Source organism: Neopsephotus bourkii, unplaced genomic scaffold (assembly GCF_033783945.1).
Source record: "Neopsephotus bourkii isolate Nb327-2 ecotype Australia unplaced genomic scaffold, CSIRO-AGI_Nbou_v1 NB_1767, whole genome shotgun sequence".
Taxonomy (NCBI): domain Eukaryota; kingdom Metazoa; phylum Chordata; class Aves; order Psittaciformes; family Psittacidae; genus Neopsephotus; species Neopsephotus bourkii.
This window is the reverse complement of record NW_026902241.1, coordinates 859,595-887,336: the sequence shown is the minus strand read 5'-3', so window position 1 is coordinate 887,336 and position 27,742 is coordinate 859,595. Positions and strand designations below refer to the sequence as shown.

At 39.2% G+C, this 27,742-nt stretch overlaps 1 protein-coding gene across 4 annotated transcripts in view; it reads right to left on the bottom strand.

Moving 5' to 3' along the window:
* Positions 1–885: 885 nt before the first annotated feature.
* The window catches only part of IPCEF1 (interaction protein for cytohesin exchange factors 1), a 41,025-nt gene continuing 14,168 nt past the window's right edge, over positions 886–27,742 (bottom strand). For 3 of the 4 annotated variants that reach the window (XM_061378685.1, XM_061378689.1, XM_061378688.1), the window contains 6 exons: positions 26,655–26,726; positions 23,790–23,851; positions 20,006–20,094; positions 14,451–14,820; positions 5,512–5,702; positions 886–2,063 (listed from right to left, as the gene is read on the bottom strand). In XM_061378685.1, coding sequence (XP_061234669.1) covers positions 1,863–2,063; positions 5,512–5,702; positions 14,451–14,820; positions 20,006–20,094; positions 23,790–23,851; positions 26,655–26,726 — 985 coding nt within the window. In that variant the 3' untranslated portion in view covers positions 886–1,862. The remainder of the gene's footprint in view (positions 2,064–5,511; positions 5,703–14,450; positions 14,821–20,005; positions 20,095–23,789; positions 23,852–26,654; positions 26,727–27,742) is intronic. The other variant, XM_061378686.1, reaches the window with a different exon arrangement.

Sequence of the window (27,742 nt, the reverse complement as noted above, 5' to 3'; positions counted from 1 at the left end):
CATAGCCCTGCTTCTGCATCCAACCAGCCCCCATTTCCCCTGACCCTCTGCCATTAAAGCCCTTATCAAAGGAGCCTACATTCTTCCTTCTGTTTCCCTTTTCTTATAGCTTATCATCTGCTCCTCAGTTCTCACACTCAGAACAGCCTTAAACTGCCATTTTTGGATGCACAGGGAAATTAATTTCATTATTTCAAAAGGAAATCTACTGAGTGTTAAAAATGCAATATCAACAGGCAGACTAACTACTATATAGGTGGAAAAGATTTCACATGTTCTCACTAACACTATTTTTGTTTTCTCAGTTAAGCTATTATAAAACATATAATGTATAAAGACTAATGAATATATTCCTGCATCTGTATAGTGTATTTCACTTTAAAAGATAAATTGTTGAAAAAAAATGGGAAAGGATATCTTTACAAAGTAGTAGATTGCCACAGTTCCTGTAGAGATATTAATTTGAGGATGGAGGGCTAATTCTTGCCTTTTAATATTCAGCACTCTGCAAAGTTCCTCATACTTATGCATACGCAGAAAATAAGAAGGATAAAACAAGCTTAGAGTTCGGTTTGGCTTACCGAGAAGAATTAAGTAAAAAAATTATGATCCTACAGCAAAACTCTTAATATACTTACTATTGTTTGCCCTAGTGGAAATTCTGAACCTTTCTAGAAAACTTATTTTCCTGGCCTAAATTGTACAGATTTTCTTCATCTAAAACTCAAAGCTAGAAAGACAGAAGGAAAAGTTACAACAGATGTCCCAGAGTAATCTCAGCTGTAGAACCATTACAGTGATACATAATTGAACAAAAAACAAAGAGGCATTTCAAGTCAACCTGGTCCTTGTGTGCCTACCTACATCAGGAATGTATATGCATATATAAATATATAAATAAAACATATATACAGTATATAGTCACATTCATATAAGCCATAAAATGACATATATTTACAAAAATATTTGCAGCTTTGTTTTACACTTTCAGGTTCACATCAGGGATTTAATTATTTAGCTTCTGCCTTATAAATTTGATCACCTTCCTAAGTAGGAATCTGGGATGATCTTGTACCTCATATGTTCCCAGTGGTCAAAAATAAGAAAGAAGAAAATAATCTTCTAAGGAATTCTGCCAAGTCCGTAAGAAAAGTTGAAACTTGTTGAAGCTGCCTCAATGAAGAGTAAATTACATGTTAGCAAACATTGAGAGACCTTCTCTTCTTCATGTAGAAAGACAATACCTTGGTCTGGTCCATAAATAAATTTGGAACACATAAAACATCAGGCAGAGCACAAACCAGGTGCCTGAAACGTGACAGGTGTCCGTAGTATAAACTCATGCATAATGACTTCTACGTGTCTGAGTTTAAACTTGTAGAGTTCTGAAAGTGAAGGTAGAGATGAATATGCATACATAAGGTTACCTTACAGGGTAAAATGGTAGAGAGTGGACTACATCCTGCTGGCATTGTGTTATAGCTTCCTTTAAGGTAAGTTACATGGTTAAAACAACCCCAAAGATCTCACATTTATACTGTACCTATTACACAGCTCTGTGACTTCCAGGAGTTGGACATATTTTATTTACTTCTCCAAAGATGGAAAAACATTTCTTCACTTCTTCATAAAGCAGTCTTTTTAGGTATGCAGCCCAGGTTCAGGCATGTTTTTTAATCTGGGAGATTTGCCCTTTTGACATGAAATGAATTTTGCAAGAGGTATTAAAGCTTTGGAGAAGTGGTTGTTTTCCTTTCGAAGAACACTTGGAGAAAACAAACTTCAAAATGCAGAAGTTTAAAGTGCCTGTACATGAAGACCCATAAGGAAAAATCTTGCAACGAACCTTTTGAAACATGGCCTCAGATAGAACTTTCAGTGATAGGCTGTGGAGTCATCTCTTGCTCCTCGCTATTCTCTGTGGATACATCTTGGGCCTCCTGCTGCTGATAAATATCATGGACCAGCATGATGTTTGTGTTCCTCCACTCTCTGTACTTCACTGCTGTCAACTTTGGGTCGTCTAGCAACTGGTTAATTGTGGCCAGGTCATGCTCCTTACACTAGGAAGAGAATAAGTGGTTATTTCCTACTGAAAAAATCAAGCTCATTGTCCAGACCAAAAACAATCTGGGAACATTAGAGAACCATGTCACAAGAAGAAGTGACAATTATCCATTCTCCTGGCAACTTGTTTCCATTTTTAGATCATAGATCAAAGTTAAATCCACAGCAGAAATTCATCCCATTTGAAGGCCAGATTTTGATTTCATGTATATTGCTTTATAGGAGTCTTAGCAAAGCTTCATGAGAGAGAATTCACGTGAAAATTAGACATTGCTATGCTCTCTCACAAGTTAGTACTTGCATTAAACTAGACACAACAATGTTTGTTTCTGCATTTCACACCAGTTCCAACTGTCTTAAAAAATACTTATTCACTGAAGAAACCATAAATGTCTCTTCTCTGGCAGCTAGACAGAAAATAATTTTGGATATAATCTGTGCACTGGCAGTAGAGTGTCTAGGACACATGGCTGCTAATACATCTACCACCAGCTACCACTAATAGATCTGGTCTCTACTTTTAGAACAAAGCAGCTCAGACCATATATTGCAAGCACCCTGGTTCAATTGTTAAGACGTGAGCTGTCACTAGTATAGGGGCACTGAGACACTTTATGTCACAGAATCACAGAATGGTTGAAATTGGAAGAGACTTCCAGAAGGCATCTGCTCCAACCCACTTCCTCAAGCAGAGCCACCTAGAACAAGTTGCCCAGGACCATGTCCAGATGGCTTTTGAATATCTCCAAGGATGGAGACTCTGCAGCCTCTCTGGGCAACCTGTTCCAGTGCCCATTGACCCTCACCATAAAAAAAGCATTTCTTGATGTTCAGAGGGAACCTCCTGTGTGTCAGTTTTCATCCACTGCCTCTGATGCTGCCACTGGGCACCACCAAAAAGAGTCTGGCTCTGCCTTCTTTGCACTCTCCTTTCAGATATTTATATTCATTGATGTCCTCACATTTTCTGACACGACAAAGCACCCTGCTTTTCCTGCCCCTGTTGCTTATCCATGCAGCAGAACACAAGATAAAGGAGCCTTAGTTAGCAGCTACAGTTTCTTAATGGAGGCAACATGCTGCACTAACCCTTACTGCTTTTGCTCATCTCCATTACCCTCCAATATCTGAAAGCAATGGAATAGTTCCAACCATCTTCTGCTGCCCTCAGTTTTATCACACCTAAGGACATCCTGTGCTAGTGGCTGCCTTGAAAACACCTTGAATAAATTCCTACAAATTCACACCACTTCCCTGATAGTAGCAATAGGCTGCCTACACATCCACACTCCACTATTTGTCTAATGAACTATCAGCTACTCTAATTCCTCTTATGCCTGAGCCTTTTTTTAAACACTAAAGCTTATTCAACTTACACAGGTCCTACCCTCAAGACCTAAGGAGGAAGCCTTGTAAGAAGAGCCTTGTAAGAAGGAAGAAGGCTTCTGGCATTGATGCAGAAATATGCACAGTTAGCCTAAGAGAAGAAGAGGAGGCATGGAAGTAGAAGATTGAGAAGAGTGTTTTCAGTGGATGAACTTGGTGGCAAAAATCAATGCCATAGAATTCTTCCTGTACCACTAAATCTTTTTCCCACATTCATTAAGACTGTGATGCATTTGCACACAGCTTCCCTCTGTTCCAAGCTATGCAAAGCATGTTTTGTTAATGATATGTTGTGGCAGCTGTTGTTAAAGATGTGGAGTCAAAAGTCCAACATTAAAATTACACTGAATCTTGCATAAATCACATCTCAAACTAATAGGGCTTTAATTAAAGCAGAGTAAATATGGATCAGATGTGAAAAAAATCCTGATTTTTCAATTTCCAATAGATCATTTCCAATTATCTCATGTCTCATGTCACACGTTAAGAAAATTGACTTTGAAAGCACATGGTCCCACTGATGCAAAAAATACAGCAATTTCTCACTGCAGGCATTTGCCTTCCAGACAGGCTAACTTAAACACTGCTATGTATAGAACTCTGTGAGAAAATTTCTGCACTATATTTGTCTTGTCAATACTCCAATTTCTTAGTTTGGAGAAAGCAAAAAAAGATCAACACATTTTATACATTATGCACATTCCAAAAATTATTTTTCTATATTAAATGCAAGTGGTAGACAAACCTAAGGTTATAAATACTGCTAATCACAACTTATGTAATACTCCCATGCTCAATAAACGCAAAGCTCTTATCCTTGCTCATGTCTGTCAGTAAGGCTTCCTTTCAGCTCCACACTAATGAAACTGATTGTCCCACAAGATGGTACAACTCTAATTTGTACTAACTGGATCTTAGATTTATTTTCTATATTTAGCTTCCTGTCCCATAAAATAGGCATATTTTTTTAAACTAACTTTCTGTTATACGATAGGCTCACTTTTTTGCTGGTGCAGGTGAATACTGCTTTAGTTAGTACCATGTCACTGAAGACTCTGATATTGAAGAAAGACTTCACCAGGTCTCAAACAGAGCCAGAAAGAAGGCCTCTAGTCCCACTTACCTCTTTGACTGTATCTTAAGAAATTTTAACACAGGCTGAGATGCCAAAACCAAGCTTCCCATTGCAACTAATAATCACATCAATAATGGCACTGATAGAAGTTTTTACACGCATTTTTTCAGCTTATAATGCCTGAAGCTAAATACACTCACTTGAAAAAAGATATTCAATTCCTGCTTCTAATGCATACAAAAAGAAACAAGTAAAGCCCCAGGTCTGTATTATTCTTTCTTCTCTTTACAATTTAAATGCTATGATTAAGCTTTCTGTTTCCCTCAGTACCATTCAGAAGCAGGTTTTGAAATCCTGTGGTACTTGATGCTGGTGAGTAAACAGCCCCATAAATCCCCATATTCCAGACAGATTTACTAGCCCTTTCATGGAACAACCCTTGAACCCCCCTCACACATTCATTTCATGATACATTTCCAAAATAAAAGCAGGATGCTTTTGTTATTAAAAATATTTTAGTTACAGGAGGTCTTTACAATAGCTTTGGCACATCCTGTACATTCTCCAATAATCACATAAGGAAAATTTTTTTTGGCTCAGGGTCGTTTTCATGCTTTATCATCAATGTACTTTGTCTGCTCTTCCTTTTTTAAGGCTCCCCTGTTTAGTGTATTCAGCTGAGCTTGCAAGTTTTCCAGCTAACTAAAAGAAGCTTTCTTTATTAAATTTTCCAAGTGGGCTGGAACTTCTGCAAGAAGGGTCCCTTCTGAACTATTGCCTCTGCTTCCAGTTCAAATTGAACAACAGAACACAGAGAAGTATTCAGAATGAAGTAGAAAACAGTTTCAAAAGCTTAACCAAATTCTCTGGGGCTTTAAGTAAATATGTAATTAGTATTTGGCTGAAGTCTAACCCTGCTGCTTTTTTTTAGCCAAACTGTTTCTTTCTCTCAGGCTTTTCACTGGCCAGCTCTGCAATCTCACCTTTAATGTGCTGTTCAGCATTCGAATTTTGTGGAGCTTCTCATTAATGGAGGGGTTTTTGCTGCGTTTGATAAATGACTTCCTAAGCTCCTTCTTTGTTGACAGCCGACGATCACCAATGGGAGACAGGCTTGCTTGTTCTAATGACTTGTAAAGTCGCTCCATCTCATCATTATCACATTTTTCCTGATCTGCAAAGAAAATATAGATTGGGTATGAGAACATGAATGTGGCAGGAAATGTTAAGTTCAGCCATCAGGAAGGCTCTTAGCCGAGTCAAAAAGTCATGGTATTAGAGTTAAAATTAAGGGCAATTTTTAGGGTAACTTATAGGGTAATAATGCATATAGGAAAAACATATTGCCAAACTCAAATGCTTTTAAGAATCAAGTTGTGATCCAAACAGACCTGAGCATGTATTTACAATTTGTAGAGTGCTGCTTTCATGCTCCAAGTAAATCACAGAGTGAACAACTGTCAGTAATGCTACATTTGAATGAAAACAACATTGATAACATTTATACCCATCTACCCTTCCTTACATGCTGCACAAAGTGAATTACATTTCTACCTGGCAACTCACAGGTCAAGTTCTATTTGGTGTACCAATTTATTGCCAGGTTTTAAAGCAGAATTTAAAAAAAACTGAACAATGAAATAAAGCATAGGGACATTTCAGAGGACTCAAGAGAAGGTCCCTAGAAAATATATATAGAAAACATATAAAAGCAAGAATCCTTGGGACACATGATGCCTAACTCCTGCGTTTCACAGGCTGCAGCACAGAATTCACTGTGGTGCCTTACAACAGAGCCATGGTTATCTCCACTTTAATTATTCTGATGGCTCCCAAGCTGCAGCACCATCTTCCATGACAGAGGGGAAATGAGAGCAAAAGCTAGTAAACAGCTGAGAATGAAGAATCTTAACATAAAAACTGAAGCAAAGACATTTTTCAAAATAAACCAGCTTTAAAATGAACAGTCAGAATCTAAAAGTGTACCAGGCATATATGAGCTATGTGTTTTGGCAGAAAGCCATATTCAGCAACAGACTGTGCAACTGTCGTCTTGTCCCTCAGTCCACACTGCAAACTTATCTACTTCAGTGTTAGCTAAATGAAAATCTTAAAGTTATTGGTGTTTTCAGGGTGCTAATGAATCCCTCAAGATCCACTGGGATAACATCTGGGTTTATTTTACTGGGGATAGTGGTGGTGCTTCCTGTCAACTGCAGTCCTCCATGTGACAAATTGGCTGGGCACTTTTTTCTTCTATCAAAAAGTTAAACATTGACTTTTCTAAACCGTCTTCAGTCAGAAAACTTTTCCTGAACAAAAGGAAGAGGTCCTTTTGCTCACTTATGCTGCAGCATAAAGGCTTCAACATATCAGCACACTTAGGAGACTGCTCCTTATCTTTTCCATGTTTTAAAAAGAACGGCATCCTCCTACACCCCAGTTCTTTCTAAATATTTAGGTTACAAGAGAAGTTTATGATATGCTACAAATATTTGCCTTCACTGTGCTGCTGGTCTTTTTTCCACTATTTTGTCATTATAAAAAGCCTGCTGTAACTTGACAAGAACTAAATATAGCGTCCAACGTTGGTACAGTGCTGGGGGAGGAAAAGGAGAACTGTTGTATATTTAACAAGCTGCGGGAAACAGAAAAAAATCGCAAGTGTAAGTCATAATACACAGCAGCAGTATTTCCTGGAAACTGTCAGCTCATGCCATGAGGCTCGTAATTATAAAACTAACTTCCTGCCTACTTTCTTGGGATGAAGCAGCTGTTTGTTCTATTAGCACAGGACTGGCTCAACTCTGCTGCAGACGTTACCCATCAGGACTCTACACAGTATCACTATGAGAGATAAAATTACCTTTATCAAATACTAAGAAGTATATAAGCAGAAAAAAAGTTTCCATTGATCCTGTATAGCAATTTTAAAAAATAGTCAAGCCATGGGGACATAGAGTCCCTGCTCCAGATATTTAAGTCTAACTTATTACACTCCTCAGTTTCCTAAAAGGGTTACAAAGCAGCAAGCATGCGGAAACACCCTCACTGAACACTCTTCTTCCACGCATTGTGGGTGAAGATGAAGAGGACAGTAATAGCACAGAAGAAATTGGAGCCAAAGTCAGAAAAGCCCAGCAAAAGCTACCAGATGATGCATTTGACCAGCAATACGCACTCGGCTCCTACATTCTTTCAAGATTGCAACCTTAAACTCCTCTCCTATCTCTTATTATTCCACTAGTCTTACCCCCAAAGGATTGATCATGGTCAGATAATTCCAGAGGGAATTTGCCACATTCTTCAGACTGGGTAGATAAAGGGAGTGTCAGTGAAACAGCTAAATGGGATTTCAGGAAACAGTTGGAAAACAAGCATGAGTGAAACCTGAAGGCTGTGTAGAGCCAGGTAAGAATTATGTAGTACTTTTGTCTCCATCTTTGTTTGCACTGACAAGCAGTGAACTTCTCCCACAACAAGGACCAACAACAAGTTGTTGTTCTCCAACAGAGAAAGCTACTCTTCATCAGGGACTGTAGTGATAGGACCATGGGTAATAGGTTCAAACTTAAACAGTGTAAGTTCAGGTTAGATATAAGGAAGAAGTTCTTTGCTGTGAGGATGGTGAGGCACCAGAATGGGCTGCCCAAGGAAGTTGTGAATGCTTCACCCCTGGCAGTGCTTGAGGCCAGGCTGGACAGGACCTTGAGCAACACTAATCATTCTATAACAGCACAGAAATAACAAAACAAGGTCTTAATACTGTGATTTTGCATAGAAGCAAGATACTGTTGCTATTGGCAAAGCGTATGACTGCCAATAAGCCTCTATAAATTGAGGGCACGCTGTCTGATACCTATCTGGACTTTTACCTTCAATGTCCTGAGTTTGCCTGAGCCAAGCTCAGAAAGCAAAAGCACACATTTTGCAGGCTTGAAGCTGCCACTGAACACACTAAATTGATGCTGTAAATCTGAAAAGGGGAGAGGTAATGGAAGAAAGGGAGAGGCATTACATCTAACAATCAATTAACAAGCCCAATAAAATTACCTGTGATAAGAAAATATATTTTTCCTCACTCACACAATGGTGCATTACATATTTCACAAGGCTCTTAATGCCACCAAAGTAAACAAAGCAAGCACTACCTATAGTTTGCTTGCTTGTTTTCCCCATAAAACACCTGAGAGAAAATTAAGGTTGGATAACAGAGATGAAGGCACATTAACTTAAAGGCTTAAGCACAGACTGGACTTTTTCCTCCAGATTCAAACATTCACAGCACATTTTCCCAGAGCTTGGTATTGTTTAATTCCCTTGCAGTTATAGCACTGACCTGCAGATGAGGAAGTTTCTATCAGAAGCACAGGCATTCACCAGTTCTGTATTTTCAAGGCTTTGGTGATTTGTATTCCTCCTCTGAACCCGGGGCTGTCTAGATGATACTGCTGAATTGTTACTAAACATTTGTTTTCCATCACAAAGTAAAACCTTATGCAAAAAGCACATAGTACACAAGCTCAGGCCCTGATGTAAAAAGCAGTAAATTGCCTGTTTCAGCCTCCCTAAGCGTTGTTAACCTCTGAACGTTTGTAATGATGGATATATTCCACTGGCAAAAGTTCTTTATAACATGGGCAGGTTGGGCCCCACTAACACTGTTCTGGCATAAGTTTTTCAAGCCAGGTCACACAACTAATTTCAGGCACATTTAAAATCACTTCAAAATATAATACTGCAAGTTATCTGTTCCATTACTACTCCTCAAGCTAACCACTTGCTGGCTCAGGCATGCAAGTTAAGAAACAGAAATGCTATTACAGCAGTTCTTTATCTTATCCTATTTTAGAGATTAAATACATCCATTTTTCTCTCAGGACCTACTGAATGATAGTGTTAAGGAACAGACAACAACAGTGGAAGGATATTAGGTACCGTGTGAATTTATGAGCATGTACCCGCACACAGGGTAACACCCTTATTCTGCACTTTTCCTTTCCCTTGGCAGTGTTAACTAATCAATTCTGTTGAGTGATGCCACTGGGAGGATCACTCTTTGTGTATCCCTCACCATGCTCTTCACCCCAAGTCTTGCAGCCTGCTAAAGCTTCATTGCACTTCTGGAAAACTTCTTTAGCATATAGCGTTTTAACTTTGTCAGACTTCACAGAGAGAAGACTGGAAAATAACCAGTGCTGACCTGAGGAAAAAGGAAATTCTGCCCTGAGATATTGTAATGTTCAAAAGAAAGTGATATTCTAGGTTGGGGTGAGGAAAATAAGTAATATTTCAAGCAAGTCATAACTTCTGACAAATTCTGTTTCAGGAGATGTGAAACAATTTGGTGGCTTGATGCCACTTATCTGGAATTTCCCTCTAACTAACAGGAGATATCACAGACAAGAGCAAGGTGCCAGAGGTTCAAAAGTCCAGCTTTTCACCTCCTCAATTTTCAACTTCCACCTTCCTGTCAGCCAATTTGCCCCAGGTGGGAGACATCAAGGTATTGAGACTCCCCACCTTGCAGCAGCAGTACAGGAGCCATCCTATAATCTCAACTTTAATGCTCTTTAAGCTCACAAAAAGTGAAATTATCCAGAACTTTTCAAAAAGCAGCTGTGAAAAATGAAGCTGATTGTTTCCAAGTGGTGGTGATACAGAAATAGGGAATGTTTAGCAGAAGGAGCATTATAAACTGAAAACCTCCTCTAACAGAATATATTTCACAAAATCTAAGTTAAGAGAGAGTGAGAGAAAATAATAGGAAAAGTAAGTTACCATCAGCAGTTAAATGCTCTTGACTATACCAGTACAGTGGATTCAGCAGCGAGGGATGGTATTTTAACAGACAGTGAGAGAAATAGAAACAACACTAAATATCTCTTTTCCAGAGAGTTCAGAAAACCATAACACCAGTTTTCACTGTGATTTTTAAGGCATTTTTGATAAGAAACAAAATAATCATTCAAACAAACACAGTTGTTTCTCTACACAGTTGCTCTCATGATGGGCCTACTTCTTGGCTAGTTCCAGTCATGGTCTAGCCATTTTCCGTAACTTTGCAGAGGAGCTAAGGGGCCAGAGCACATTAGAGGATCTGTTCTGGCTATTACTGGCACAGGCAGACTCCAGAGGGGAAGAGGATGTCAGTTCTGAGAAAAGAAGGAATTCAATGCATCCAGCTCCTATTTAACCAACTCCTTCCCATAAAACCAGCCCGGAAAAAACTCAGGTGGCGTTTGAAAAAACTTCCCATGTTTTTCAAAATACCAGCACACACCATTTCTACTAGCTTCTGTGCACTAAGCTAAAATAAACCAGAAGTGGTACCATAAGAATTTCTTGCCAAGGTATTAACTTAACATGATAATAAACCCTCAGAAAATGCAAGGAAGTATGTTATCATTATAGTAGAAGATCCCCTAATAAATAACATTATATTCCTGTTCTTTTATAATAACCTCTCAGTTTCTTTGCCCTCCTTTTGTTATCATAGTTTCTGAAGATGGTGCTCATGGGTCATAATCAGATACTTTCTGTTCCAGTGAGTACCAGAAGAAATAAAAAGGATGGAGTTTGGCTGCAGAGAATATCTAGTCATCCTGAACGGGGCAAGGCCAGCTTCTGGATACAGAGCACGTAGTCATATGATTGTTTGTATTCTCAACCATTTCTTGTTTACCTTTTAGTTTCTTTGTGTCACAGGCAGCTTTGAATCCTTTGTCACTGTGCACGTAGCAGGCTGCAACACGGAGCGCAATGCTAATACTTAAGTATTCTCACAAAGTAAATGGAAATATAATGATGATCTTTCAAAAGAGAAAACTGCTGAGCTCTACTTTTTTGTACCTTTGTGTTACTCTCTGGTATATAAACTCCCCTAGTAACTGGTGCTGAGAATGGTCATAACATCACTAAAAGTGTCTGGAAAGGTCATTAAAAATATCATATGGTACAGCACCCTGTACCAGACACAGCTGCTTAGCAGATTTCATTAAATAATTTTAATTGAAAAAGTAATCCATGATCACTTAGTTGAATCTGTAGTTTCTCTTGCAGAGATTCATCCATATATCTCTGAGAAATTCTTCTTTCATTGTTTAACCCATAACTGAGGTTTTTTCCCTAATTTTGTAATTTCATGAGAAGCTCTTCTCACAAAGCCACACCTATTCTTTCTGCATTCTAGGTACCAGCTTTGCCACACTGGCCTCCATATCTGACTTTTGCCAACAAAAGTGCTCTTCAGTTCTTGAAAACTTTTCCCTCTGCTCTAGGCTACTATCAACTACAACTAAAAATTCCTAATGGGGTTTTACTAAGCAGAATGTGGCCACAAAGCAGAGTGTGACAGTTTTTTCCTATCCTCAAAAGGAGAAGGGGAGAGCATGGACAAACATGAAAGCTCTGTGGGGAGTGGGTTCAAAGACCAAATAGCTATTCTGACAACAGAAGGACAGTCTGAACATAGACGGGACGTGCTTTCAGGACAGATTTCAATGGAATATGAACCTGTCTCCTGGATGCAGTCTCATTGCTCTGAAACATGATGAGCTGTCAGAAATGCACTGTTCAGAAATGCAAATAATACAGACTGCACTAAAGTATATATTCTTGTTTCAATGATAACAAGAGTTGTCAACTAGCTGGAGGGGGAAATTCTTGGAGGAAAAGACACAGAACCAAAATTGCATCCTTTTTGATAACTTTCATTTGGAACTTAAATGCTATTTTTATGTTAATCTTTTTTTGTTTCTACCTCATTCTCAAATTGGGGTAGGTTAATTAATCTCCTTGCACATTATTTCATTTATTATTTCAGTGGCCATTATGGGGGAAGGTCCCACACACCAATACTCTCTGTCCCCTCCCCCTATTATGCAGACTGATAAAAAAAAATGCATGTATTTTGTACATCTTGCTTGTTCAATAATGGGTTATGATGCAAACAGTAACTAGGGAGGTTATATGGTTTCCATAGTGATGGTCCCATTAAAATGATCTATTTATGGAATTCCATCAGAGATCACTGGCCTGGTTAGGATGGAAATGTGCTGCAATAAAGGTTGGACATTAGCTAAGCAGTAAGCAGTAGAAGAATCCATTTCCCTAGGAATATTTTTAGGAAAATAAAACTAGCTTGCAAAGGGCAGGACTATAGAAAAATGTGCTTTGATTACATTTGTATTGGTTTTATTGGTTAGCATTATTGAGCCTGTCAAACTATACTGCAATTATGTGATTATGAATGTGTCATGCTAATTCTATGACCATCCATAAAAGTACTTGTCACCTCAGAGCTACGATGGAAAGTATTAACCTATACATTATTGCGTGATTGCTGACACTACCAAAGTACCATATTTTAAGCAAAAGTTTAGATTTCTGAATCTTGCTCAACAAGATCTATAAGATACCATGCCATATATGACCTACACTCCAACAATCCACTTGAATCTACCTAATGTACCTAAGGCATTACTTAGTTGAACTTCACCCAGAATTACAGAAGGCAATATGTTTAATACGTCTTTGTGACATTTTCATTAGGGACCCCATTTCTACAAGTCCCAGCCTTTTCACTACTTGCAATGCCAGAACTCGTCGAAATCAGATTCCACATCTACTCTTTTTTGTCACAGGAAAAAAAAAGAAAAAAAAAGCACACTATTGGTTTTAATTCTCACTGATCTTCATTGCTACAGGTCTGTAGCGGAGCAGCCTAGAAGATGGATGCTGAAGCTGAGCACAAAAACCTCTGAATTAATTTTCACTTTTGATGGAATCTGTACTTTGCTCAATTTCCTTTTATTTTTTCTTGTAAAACCAGAAAAACGTATGACAAACTAAAGGCATGTTAACTGTTTATATTTGTAAAACAACTGGGAGACTGACAATATACCTAATGTGTCTCATGCTATCATTTTTCAGTCAGTGCTGAGTTCACATCCAGAGAAAAAACCCAAGTACTAAGTGAGTCCCATACTGTTTCTTTCCACCTTTGCATTACCTTCAGCCCAAGCTTTTGGATGCACCTTTAGTTTGCATTGCACTGAGACAACAATGTTCCTTTCTACAAATATTTACAGGGATTGTGGATAACGGGTAGAACTGGTGCACGAGAACTTCACTGCTTCCTTAGGTATTACTTCTCTAGGCAGCATGCTGTGCATCTTCTCACTTCAGCATGTTGCATGCCAGAAACGCCTCTTATGCTTCAACTGCTTTTAATACAGGAAGAAGCAGCTTTGCTCAAAAGGCAAGACATATTGCCTTGCTATGCAGGAGAGTTATTAACAGTAACAGGAACCAAACTCTGGAACTCTGCCACCTTTTTAATTTAGCAGTACATTTTGGTAGGAGAATACCTAAGCAGATACCCATTTCATTAAACAAAATCCAATCTTAATGGACTTTCTGGTTCAGGACTGCAGTTGTTTCCTCTTGATTACCATGAAGCTCAATGAAACAAATAGGAAATATATACTGGAAGTAAACGCAACTGCTTTTATTTTTAAAACTGGATTGACCTAACCACATAATTACAACTTCCTGCATATGCTGTTTTGCTTAGGGTGTCAGTTCTGTGACACACTTTCTTAAAGTGTTGGTTCACTCCTAACTAATAAGACATCTGTATCGAAATAAAGCTAATAAAAATACATCTACTTTGGGATTTTATACAGAGGCTATGATCTTAACATATAGGTAAAACCTGAGAGAAGCTGTGTAGGTACTTACCAGTTAGATACTAAGTTATATTCAGCGCCTAATAAATCGAATATTTGTTATAAATGACGTGCCATGGGAAAACTCCTCAGTGAAGAACATAAAGGAAGGAAGGGGAAAGGAAGCTGAAGAAAACCCCTGAGCTCCCACAATGTATGGCTCTGCAGACAAAATAATGTCATTAGCTCACCTTTGACTAGTGATCTCTGTCCTGTTGCATCTGGAACAGCTAGACAATGTGTATCAGGACCTAAAAAAGAGTTTGGGGATCCACCACTGGGTTTGGAAAGCCCAGCCTCCTGGCTTTCTGCCATTTCTCCACAGTCTGCTTCTGGTGGCTCATCAGAGTTAATCTGTACACAGAAAGTTAAAGGCTGATCACCGTCTTCTGTGGCAGAGCTGTTAACTAGGTCAAGCCAGGACTGCCTCTCAGAATAAACCACTTTGGATGTCAAGGAAGAAGACGACTCTTGGGAGTTGAAAGTGCTTTCAGGAGAAGAGAGTGAACAAGATGCTTCATTTGATAGAATTGAGGTGAAAGAAGACTTCTGCTGATCCTGCTTTCCAGAAACAAATAGGGTGGGGAGAGAAAAATGAAAAATTATTTCCAAGTTATTCCTGTTCCTAAGTTGTACATTTTATAGATATGCAGCTGAAATGTCAATGAAAACATTATATAATCTGATTAATTATCCATCCAAACAGGCCTGAGTTACAGCATTCAATCTCCCACAGAGCAGTAACTTCAGAAAATAAGTCAAAAGCAAGCCAAAGATAAAACAGATAAAAACCTGACAATGTTCAGAAATAAAAGACCAAGGAAAAATAATGTTCAGTATAGCCTTCTATGCTAGGTCTTATACACACATTCACTCTTTACTTTGTCATCACTTTATTGGTCTGATCAACTGTGCAGAAGAGAAACTCTGAATTAGCCATTGAACATGAAGTTCTCTGGAAGTGTTCAATAAATCCATCAGTGCCATTACCACAGATAGACAGAAACGGGCCCAAACACTGAAGCACCTTGACCTTTGCAGCACACAAAGACATTTTGCCTGGTCCATTAGAGGGACTAACTATTCACCAAGGCAAGAAGGCTGAGGGGTAACATGATGGCAGGTTAGTGGTAGAAAGAAAAAGCAGTCAGTCATGCAGCAGAGGGCAAGAAATAGGGAATATTTGTGCTGCTCATTACCTGCTAAGATTCACCATTCATGAATCTGAAAGAGAACCAAAATTTCACTAGAAACACATAAGACATCATGGAGACGTCACCCTGCCTCAACAAGAGGACATAAAACCGGAAATGTCTCAGAGACATCTAACAGTCATTGTTAGAAGACAGGATTTGAATAAGTGAAGATATAACAGATGCACGGTTCCATGTAAAGAAAGGTTGAGAGAAAGAACAAAGCATTTAGCTTCCCAGGCAAGCAAGTAATTGCCCAGATCTACACAACTCACACATGAAGAGCTAGCACTACTCGGCTTCTTAGCCACAAAACACCACTGAAAAGATGAGTCAAGAGAGCCAAATACACAAGTAATACATGCACAAACACACTAATATACATACAAATACCTTTAAGAGGATTATTGTCAGTAATAAAGTAATGGAAGAAAAAGGAAGACAAAGACTCAAAGTGAGGCTTTTGGCAGAAATCATCAGAAATCTTGACAAAATCATGCTAGATTTCTTGGATCTGCTACTGCAGAAGTTTACTCCTGCAAATCATCTGCTACCGGCTAATGCCAGAATCTGAATACCAGAATTGATGGACCACAGTTCTGGCCAGTTTATGTTCTCAATACCTATGTAGAATATATCTGTCTAATAACTAAAACAGATGATAACCAGACTGAAAGTATTGAAAATTACTGAGAAGGTGTTTCTAGGGAAACCCAGATGAGCTGCAAACACAACAGACAAACTAGCCTGGAATACTTTATAACCTGGTAAACTAGAAATAAGATGCATTCATGCAAACTAGACCACAGTGACAGGGGAGTTTTTATCATCATATATAAACTTCTGCTATTCAGTGTCGCTGTAACGTATACTACTTTCTTTTTACATTAAAAAAGCAAAGCAGATTTGTCTTCCTGTGCTTCTAATCTAGCTGTATCATGTAGCTACTAATCAATTCAGAAGATGAGGACTACCAATAACACATCGTGGGTCACTATTTGTTTGTAGCACTTCCTTCACTTCTGTAAATTTTTAACACCTTTCCTACAAGACTGTCCCAAACACTGAGGGACCAGATTTAATTTGTGTTCCCATTACAAGTCGTAACATTGTGTTTCAGGTGCATATTTATTTTTAAAATTGAAACTTTAATAAATGCAACCTAAAGGACAAGGAGATGCTGTCATAAACTGCATGTATGACCCTTCAGAACACAGGTGACCTAAAGCATTTCATCTAAGAGCTCCTATCACAAAGGCAAGTTGTTGAAGCATTGGTACAGTAAAGCAACTGAACAGTAAAAGTTCTTGCTCAAATGGTGTGGATGGTCTAATTTCAATTATTCAAAGACAGAAAAGAAAGATGTTAGATCACACCTCCATTTTTCTGGCAGCTGTCCCTGCAAAAGGAAATGCTATTGAAAACTGTGCCTCAGTGGGTGGAATATATTTTAGTTTTCATTTTCATTGTGTGTTAAACAAAAAATGTGGGTGAGAATAAAGATGACTTCCAGAATGTGTTTCTTTTTCTCTACATATGTTGTGGGGTTTTTTTCTTTGGCATGACAAATGCTTACCTATCTTACTCAAGTGGTTCCTTTGGAAGTTTAGCAATCATCCATATAATAATAAATCTCCATTTGGAGACATTAAAAAAAACAGATGTTGAAGTAAGCAGATCATAAGGATTCCATTGGAGATCAATGAGTCTCTAGGCATTTTCAGAGAAAAAATATGACCATGAAACACCTCAACTGGTCTTTTGGGACTGCTACAATCTATTGTCTCAACATAGCTGCTGTTTTTTTAACTGTAAATCCATTTACATGTGGAGAAATTAATGCAGATGGTCAGTTTACCTTTTCTCCTACAAATGTTAAGATTTATTTGTTTCTGACTTGCTTTTTTCTTCCACAGCACCCAAAAGCATGAATAAATACAGAAGGGTCATGATCACTACTTTTTTCTTTTTTAACCTTCAAAACAGTTTGGGTCAGCAGAGAACAGAACAGCAAGTGAAAACTTTGTGCTAGGAGTACAACAACAAACCCCCCCACACCTCCAACATGTAACATAGCGTGCACGAGAGTGGCTATTAGTCTCCAGACTAATAGCTTTCAGTCTGGAGCTGATCTCAAGACGTTTGAAGGTATTTCTGCTGAAAGACAGCATTGGCTTGATTTTCCAAAATATTTATAGCTCCTAATTACGCAAAATTGTCTCAGGAAGAAGAAATCTGACTTAAAAAAAAAAAAAAAGGAAAAAAAAAAAAAGAAAAAAATTAACCCATCATGCCTGTGGCATTCTTCGTCCTGGGCTGCATTTCCAGGATGTCTCTTCCAGTAGCAATATGAAAAGATTCAAGCAGTCCTTCCAAAAGTGGTGTACCCACAGAGCATCAACCCAAATCCATCACGTTTGGGACCTTACAGCTTGATTCAAACTCTGTGGTGAATTAACAGACAGCAAGCAATGTTTAACCAGCCGTCTCTGAGACAACCAATATTTCTACTCCCAAAATTGACTTTCCAGTAGAAGCTGTGCTTTTCCAGTCCTTCCAATGGTTTTCTTGCTCCAGAATTTGTCCAGAAGGGTAAGGGTCATTACCATGGGTATTTAAAAGACTCTGACTTGCAGTCAAGCACAGCTGCATTGGTAACTAACTGTTCCTCCCCACAACATAAGCAAGCTGAGCATAGGGCAGACACATGGCAGCTGGAGCTTATTCCAGTGGACACTTTTGAGGTGAAAAAATGACAACTTTGCTCAGGAGACTCTAACCTCTGTCTGTGAGGAAAGGGGTTTTAAGCTGGGGGTGAAGAGAAAGGAAGTCCGCTGCAAGAGGTAGAGGATGGAAGGAAGATAATCTTTAGGGGAAAGGCTGAGGAAGCTGGACAGCTCAACATCCGCACCACACATCCCCTGCTAAAACATGGTGGCCAGCACTCAAGAGCAGCAAATGGGAAGGAGACGACTGGAGATCACCCCTGCAGCAACAGACTTACAAGCAGCAGGAAGCCAGAAAAACAGAAAACTAAAAAACAGCACCTGTTTAAAACTCATTATCTGGAAAAATGCAGCATTCACTCAGAGGTGAGCAGATGGAAAAGACATCTACAGCCTCTTAAAGGCAATCCACTGAGATACAAAATTCAAGACTCTTCATTATCAGCCTTAGGCCCAGAATAACTCTTGGAGATGTATTGCCAAGGTTCCTATTTTCCCCTGGTATTTATAGCCACTCGGCCACATTTGATTTCCAGTTAATATAGGCAATAAAGAATCACATTTTACACAGCAGTGAACACCACACACCCCTGAGTGCCAGGTGAGTTGTTTTACAGTGATTAACGTTAGGCAACTGTTTCAGGAGAGGAAGTGAATGCTGACTTATCTGACTGAAACAGAAGGGGACAAGTGGGTGACACAGTGTGACACACGCTCCCAGCTTTATGCCAGACAAGCAATCCTCTGCACAATGTCTCCTTTCATTATTGCCTGTGACCGCGCAAGCTTCTTCAGCTCATCTGTATATTTCAAATTTGTTCCTACTTCAGTGCCTCTGTGCCCAATCTCAGCTACCAGATGTCAATTCAGCATGCTGTACAGGAGTCTGTACCACTCCAACAAGGCAGAAGACACTTCCCTTCCATGAAATGCAATGAGATGACTCAGATCAAAGTATATTACTGCATAACCTCGATGATAACTTTCAGCTAAGGAAGGGAAAGGCTTAAGCTTAGGATTCTTTATTTCAGCTGCATTACCATCCAAAACCAGATTACTCATTTCTAAACACAGAATTCAGTAAACCTCGTATCTTAAAGTGCACATAAGTGGAGATGAGATCACTGAGAAAAGCAACAATACAGAAACAAGATTAATAGGGCAATAAATAGCTAATAATTAGGTGAGTCAATTTGATTAGACACATAAAGCTGCATAGTGCTTATTCTAATTTATGAAATTAAACAAGGCAAGAAGGAATATTCTGGACAAATGTGCTACAGCAAGAGAGAAAAAAATAGCACATATTTTGGGAGGATGCCTATTTTTTATATTCTATTTTTCAGAGGTAGAAGGAAAGAAATTATTTTATCACTGCAATAAGAGGCTTCTTTCCCGTCACTGCCACAAAAGCAGCTTCAAATTCATCAGTCTTGAGAACAACTCTCTCAAAATAAGTAAATATAAATCTGTTGGATGATGCTACTGGGGTCACAAAAAGAAAGGAGATTTGGGACAGACTTAAAAAAAAAGGAGAAAAGAAAAGAATAGCATGAAAAACTAGGTTATGGCAGTGTGTTAAAAACCTCACAAAGAAAAGATGGCATGTGTATCAGGCAGAGTGGACACCTTCCTTTCTCCAGCAAGATAAATATTCTTCCATCTGAATGACTTGTTCTTCTACAGTGTGAGGCTCCTGGCAGTGTAGCTCATTTCACAGGCACACAGGGTGAACACTTCTAGCCGCTGTTTTAGGTTATTCCTCAAAGGCCCACCACCTCAACAAGAGACAAGCAGAAGAGGCAAGCCACCTACTGTAACACTTACCAAAGGAGGTGGTGTTGGCTGGACTGTGTAGGGGGGAGGTGGCATGTCTGTTATTTCTGGATCATCATGTTCACTTTCACTGTAGCATTCTGAAGCAAATGGAAAATGAGCAAAAGCAAAGTGTTAGACCAGCTCTCATTTATTCCTCACAGAGCTGTGGTAACCACAGATGACCAAGTAGCATGTTCTGGGCTGCAGACCACACTGTAACAAGTCAGTGTCTCCTACAGTGAAAATTAACTCACTTGTGGTAATGTTACACTACTTCAAGGCAATATTTATTTTTTTTTCCTTTTTAAGTAAAAAAAAAAAATTGCTAATTTGCTATCAATGGAAACATTTGGTGACACAGCTCTTGATAGCTTCACAAATAGGCCTGGGGTAGGCTTTCTTTGTCCTCCCTTAGCAGCCTTTAAAAGAGAGGCTGCATCATGGATAGTAGGAGTTAGGGAGACCTGTTGAAAGTAGCAGATGCTGTCTCTTAATCTCTAACCAGTAAGTTTTCCTGGAGGTAGCAACAGGCGTTGGTGTTTTGACTGCAATTTTGGAGAAAACAGATTGCTTGCATGGTGCTTTGGAAACCATAGAGCAGCCCCATGGGAGCTGTCTGTCACCACATGGTAGCTGACATAGGCACACTGTGCAGCATGGCAGTACACGTGCAGAGCTAGTACTAAAATTAAACACAGAACTCTAGGACTATACACCCTACTCATTTTTATTTTTCAATACGAAGCAATCTGGTAGAGCCTGGCTGTCTTTTGACATGTGGCAGAGACGCAGTTGTGTTGTTTTTTCTGTCACCTACCTGTGCAGCGTTTTCTCTGATGCTTTTGTAAAGTGGATTAAATGAAGTAATAATCATTGATAAAATAAGACACAAAAAAGAGAAAGTGGTAAATCACTGCTTCCTATTTCCAAGCCCTGGCTGTAACCACTGGGTAAGATCACTTTCCTGTGCCAAATTTCCTGGCATGCTTCAGCCTTTCACATCCAGCCTTTATAGGAGCAAGTGCTTGCATCCTGCCCTGCACCATATGTGGAGAGTAACATCGCTCACCCCCACCCAACTGAGCTGGGGACATGAAAGGTTAGAATATACAATCACAGCTTAATGAGGACAACGTGAGCAAGTGACACATGTCACAAGGGCAGAGGCTACCCCTGCGATCTCCTTATCAGCCAGCACCCTGCACTGCCTTTCCTGCCTCCAGCGGCACACAGCAGCTTGTGCTGTCCAAGAGCAGCTGGGTCTCTCTGGTAGAAGCAACCCTCCAACTCTGTCCCAGGTGGGCAAGGGGTGTTTATGTTCAGGGAGTGCTTTGTAAGAGCTGAACTTTATGGGTACACACCACTAGGAAGCAGTGTGTTGGCAATGGTCTCTGGGAAATCACCTGTGATTATCTCACCTTTTAATTATAATGATACCTGCGTGCTTTCTTTTATGTTACTTTTATGTCATTTGGGTGCTTCCATAAGCACAGCATGAGGGAAACAAAATTTTAAGAGAGAAGAATTTTACACATACGAGAGAACTTTCTAAGCTGTTAGCAAAGTGAAACAAAGAGATTCATTACCTTTTTTATCCCATACTGTTTGCAGAACTGTAGAGTTTTTTAATGGCATAACTACTACTCTATTTACTGGGAAAATGTCCTGGCAAATCTTAGCATAAACGACTGAGACTGGCTGCAATAAGGCCTGTATCAAATTCTAAGGTTCTGTTAATGCCTTCTTGAATAACTCTTAGTAAAGAGCTTATTGTTTCTACAGCTCCCCTTTTAGGCACACTGAAGAACTGAAAAAAAATAACAGCTGTTTCTGATACTCTAAATAGGCAAATGGAGTTGGGTGGAGGGGGTTAAAATGTACAGAAAGTACATGAATACACAAGAAGTGACATAACAAAAGCCAAGACCCCCCTGAAGAATTATGGTGTGTGATACAGAGGGAAGAACCAGGTCAGCAGGAACAGAAGTGCATGTGCGTAATGACAGCATTTTTCTGAAATACAGCAATGCCTCTGCAGGGGCACATCCACCCAGGCTTGTCACTGGGGTGCTGAGCCCACACTTGAGGCAGCTGCTGGAGCACCTGAGACAAAACATACGTGGAAAGACAAGGAGGTGTTAGACACCAGAATGAGAGTGTTTTTCTGAAGGGGAAATGAGCCACTGGTTTAAAAGCTGAAGACATCTTGGCTATGTTAGGTTTACTGCAGGTCAATTAGGTAACCTGCTGCTGAGTGGGTTATTTTGTACCTTTCTGTCTTTTTTTTTTTCCATTAAGATTAGTGGGCTGATTCATTTTGAAGTATTTTCTAACTCTTGATTCAGCCAACACAACCAATGCTACACTTTTTTTAGGCTTTAAAAAAAAAAAATTCGTTTTCATGTACAGATTTTTACCATTCTCATCTTCCAACAAACTTGTGAAGACATAGACAACATATTTGAACACTTCCTTCCTGAGTAAAATTGCCATGCAGTTCTTGCTACGTAGCTAATACGCATTATAGACCCTTATCCTAATTAACTCAGACTGTTTTGGTACAAAACTGGGTTCAAAGAGGACACAGCATTTTGTAGGAATTTAGGGATATGGGAATTTACAAGTTTCCTGACAAGAAATAAAGAGGAACCATGAACTGAAAACAAAGAAATTGATGAGATCTGCTGAATCTCCAGAAATCAGTCATATTATGTTTACCAGCCCCAAAGCTGCTTTTAATGGCAGAGTATAAATGGAGCCAGAATATACACAGAGCTAGATCATACTAATCAACAATGGAATTACATGTCCAAAGCCTGGACATAAATCATTACAATATTCAGGGAAATGTCAAAAAGGATGCAGTGATGCTTAGACAAAGCAAGCTGTATCACTCGTGTTCATACCACTACAAATACCAGTTCATAATGACAGCGCCTTCATAACCTGAGCAGTTCTAAATGAGGTACTGGCTACCAGCACTCTAAAATTGGAGAGTCAAAAGGTCATACGATGATATGTATCACTCAGGTCAGAGTCCATCCCTGGTTTGCTAACTACACTAGCTAGACTAGCTACAGCACTTCTTATTCTAAACTAGCATATATGTCCTCACCAGCAGCTTTTCCAAGCACTCTGACAGGTGACTTGCTTTGTCCTCTGCCCAGATTTGTGATTCAGGCGCTGATAGCCTCCCACCAAAAACTTCTATTAGGTCAGTGTGCAAATTAAAACAATAAATAAATTGCTAGGGAACCTTTAAAATTACTCATTCCACAATCAGCTCTTGGGCTTAGCTTTGAAACAAATTGTAGACTTCAACACACCACTACCACCACACATACCCTATCTCTCTCCGGGCCCCCCCCCCAACATTGCTGTTGAAACCTCCATGAACAGAGGAGACACTAGGGATGGGTCTACACTCACAAAGTGTTCCCCAGCTAGTGAGCTCCCAGGCCTTAGCACAACTTCTGTAATATACCTTACCAGCTCAAACCACAGAGTAGCACAGCTGTTTCTCTTTGCACTTAGTAGGTTTATAGCAAGCCAGCAACTTGCCAGAAAGTAGTTATCTTTCACAAGATCACTGTCTCTCAGTGGCACTGTTTCTCACCACTGTTTCTTTTTCTAAGATTACCCTGTGCTGTGTCAGTGTCATTTCTCTGAACTCAGTTGGCAGACAGACCCAAGTTGACAATTTAAAAGAAGGAAAAGAGCTGACAAAAATTTGGCCAAGCAAAAACTGGGAATATGGTGTAGTTACACACTGAAGCTGCTGTTAGGAGCATACCTTCCTCATTCTTCCCGTTGGATGCCTGAGGGTCTACAGCCATCCCCAGCTTACTTAGCCACCTGTGTTTGAAACAAAGGGAATATAGAGTTAGGGATACCCACATGCTGTTCGGACAAGGTTTTCTCCCTTTCAGATGTGTTCTGCATCACCACATCCATTTTCATTAACCTGAAGACTGTGGTGAGTAGGACTACTTGCCTGGGACATCGTCTTTCCCTAATCCTGAAAAACTCACTACTGATGACCAGGGAGTTGCATTCGTCAAAGCTAAAGGAAAAGTATTTACGTGTGCTGAACTTCAGTGGCTTAGTCCTGCTATTGAGGGACAAACTTTCACCAGAGTGAAGCAAAATGCATTGGAGCCATCAAAGACCATGTCAGCTGCCTTGGCCGAAGCTATCACAGCACAGTCTAAGAATCTAAGCCATTTAAAACTAGACTTTTTGACCATTCTATACTGCTTTCTTCAACTCTGTTTGTACTCCTGGTTTTGCTAAGTCTCACTTCCTGTGTTTCTTTAAGCTATTGATAGGTTTTTTTCCACTTCCCTTCCTAGGTGGCTGAATTCTTCTAGTGCTAGAAACAATCCCTAGATATACTTTTTGTATATTCTTTCATTCAGATCTATCCAGGTTTTAAAGAACTTAAGAAGTGGAAAAGCTCAAGCCTTTCAGATTAAAACTCAAGGCCTAAATAGGAAAGTATGAAAGACAGGATTTAAGGTTCATAACTCTGAAAAAACATTGTGTCTGTTTTGATTCTACTGAAGCAATGGGAAATTTGCTAGTAAGATCATTGTCAAAGTAACTGGATTCTTAGACTGCAGTATGAACAGTAGAGACACATAATTCAAGAAAACAAAGCGACATTTCTGCAAGAGTGGACTATTGTCTTTTTTCTAACAGCAAATAGAATGATTTTTTTTAATTAAAAAATTGTAACAGGAAAAAAGGTTTGCTAAAATTAAGACTTCATCAACCAAAAGGTCAGACAGATTGCTAGGAACCATGTGCAATTGACCAGGTAAATGCATGTAGTTAGCCAGCACACTTTTACTGTTCATGTGTGCATGCCAATAGCAAATACATACTAAATTAATGAAGCAAATGACTGTATTAATAAATCCACTATTGATTTAATATATACGCATGAAGAGTTACAAAAGGTCATGATCTTTCAAGCATTTATGCGCACCCGTAACTTGACACACACGAATGCCCCAGTGAGTTCATTGGAACCACTCACATGCATATGTATTTGCAGGACTGGAGCCAAGAGAACAGATGTCTTTTAGCCTGTTTTGACATATGCGTGAGTATGTGTGTACTTTATAAATTAAATGCATGTATCTTATACTTTGCCAAGGAAAACATTATCAGTTACAACAGTGAAGAATTAGCGTAGTGTAGTCTAAGCTGCTCTAATGCTAGGCTATCTAGCTTTAAGCCAAATTGATATTTATTCTTGAAGTGGAGTTTGAAGAAAATCAGTCTGGGGACATAAGAGCTGAGACACCTGCATAGAGTTCAATCACTCACTCACATAAGACTAAACGTTTCAAAAGTGTTCTTAGGACACCGAGAATTTCCAGCTGGGCTCCAAACTGGCTGTTGGCACTCACTAACGTCCTCCCCATTAGCTCTAATTTCCATTTTCCTTCTCCTTGCATCCTTCCCTGTCTACTCTCTCAACCAGGCTTACTTTCCCTACAAAAATATTCCTGTCCAGCTGTCCTTCATTCTTAGTCCTCCTCAGCCCATCTGCCTCAAGAGCTTCTCACTCTGTTCAGGAGCTTTGGTAGGAAACACGGTGATACATGAATGGGTGGTTATCTCTTCACTGTCTGTATGTGTCTACAGATTTATGAACATAGATGTATGTACATACACTACTGTAGTATTGTACATCTCTGTATATATATCCCTTTCAGTAGGTCAAGCATGTTCTTTCAACCTCTATCCTTTCCTGCTGTGGTAAATATGTATGAGGTCTCCTGTCTATAAGGGGAAAAAATAGTAAATGCCCTATGAAGAATCTCACGAAGATCACCAGCAGAGCCATGATTAAAATAATGGATTAGAAAGGAGCTCTTCTTCCTATTTAGATTATACAGCTTTGTATCTGTATTTGGCCATTTAATGTAATAGCATTATGAACAGACTGCAATCTGAAGTAAAAAAATACAAAGATATGAGATGTATACAGATCAGCCAGAACTGGATCTATAGCATGGAATGTCTATTTCTGATAGCTCAGTGGTTCCTAAAATGGCAGTATTCATATCTATTTTACTTCTTGATTCAAAACTGTGTGGATGAATTGTTGTTCTTATAGATATTTTTGAAAGAAAATTGCTGATCTGTCACCAGGGTTGATTAACTACAACATAATTTGGCACTGAAATAAATGCTTACATACATTAAAGAATCAGCCCTTCCTATCCCTGTAACCTTCCCTGTTAACTGACATGATACTCAAAGCAGACACTATCATTTTCCAGCCCTAGATCACTTCTGGGACAAGACTACATTAAGCTTTTCCCTCCTGTTAATTTCTTCCCTTGCTTATCCTAAGGTGAACTTGCTATCAAATCCTAGCACCTCTCTAATGGAAAGGGATTTATACCAGCAAATATCATCAACATTAGTATCAAAATCAAGCTAATAATGGAATTCTGATTTCAACTGTTATTAGTGACCAAATAGCAGTAGGTTCGTTCTACACAGTGACCAGAAAATAAAACAGACTTAGTAATTCCCTGAATAACTTTGTCAGCAACCACTTGAGAGGGAGAGAATGAAATTTCAAAGGGCGTTCTCAGGCATGAGACAGGATGAAACATGGCCAGTCACTCCTACTTACGTGTTCATTTCCAGAACATTTTCTGCCGCAAAATAAAATGTCTTGATCTGTGGGTGGCTGATCTTAATAGCACTTCAAGAAAAGAAAAATAGAAGAGATATTAAGAAAACTGGTTTACGTAAGAAAGAAAAATTAATAGCTGAATGAATTATTTAAAATATTTATTCACTCCACTATATTAATCCGGATCAGTTTATCCATCCAAATAGCTCTTTCCTTAAAACACTAGTGTATTTTTAGCTAATTTCCTAAGCCACACATTATTCAGAGGATATAAACTACAGGAACTAAAAAGGGAGGAATAAAGAATAAAACAAAGACTTTCATTATTGAATTACATAATTCTGTTGCATGCCCACATCTCAAATACCATGTGCAGTTTTTCTTCCTGCAACTCTGAAAAGCAAAGTAAACTTAAAAAAAAGTTGCAAGAAAGCACCAGGAGTGACCCAAGGTATGAAACAGCTTCCATGAGTGGTCAATCAGGCTGAAACCCTGCAGCATGGAAAACTGATGGTGGGAGGAAGGGATATACGGTATAATAAAATCACAAGTGGCATGCAGCAGGTGAAGAGTGGCTGACTCTTCACTGTCTTTTCAAAAACTGGTTTTAGGAGGCACCAAAAAGGCAACTAGATGGCAGGCTGGACACAAACAAAATGGAGATAGTCCCCTGCCGAGGTTTTAGTTGAACATCCACCAGTAAGACTTTCAGTCTTTTTTGTTTGGTTGGGATTTTTTTCCTAAAATATAGTCTCCAATCCAGAGACTGGGTGGTTTCTGTCTTTTGTTCCTCATTAAGCAACTTACTCTATCCCAGGGAAGAGCACCCAGCTGACCCAGCAGCACTGGTCACTCCTCACAGTTCTCCTAACTTACCCTATCCCAAGTAAGTGATGAGCATGTGTTTCTCTTGCAATCACCTACAGCTGACAGCTGCAGTAGTGAAGGGCAACATTTTCCCATGGTAATGTACTATATGACTCAACTTTGAGAAAACAAAATAGAGCTCTCCATATTCAAAATAGATGTCCCCTTTCTTTGGAGGAGCCAAGCCCACAGTTAATCTCAGAAACACCTACAGCTAA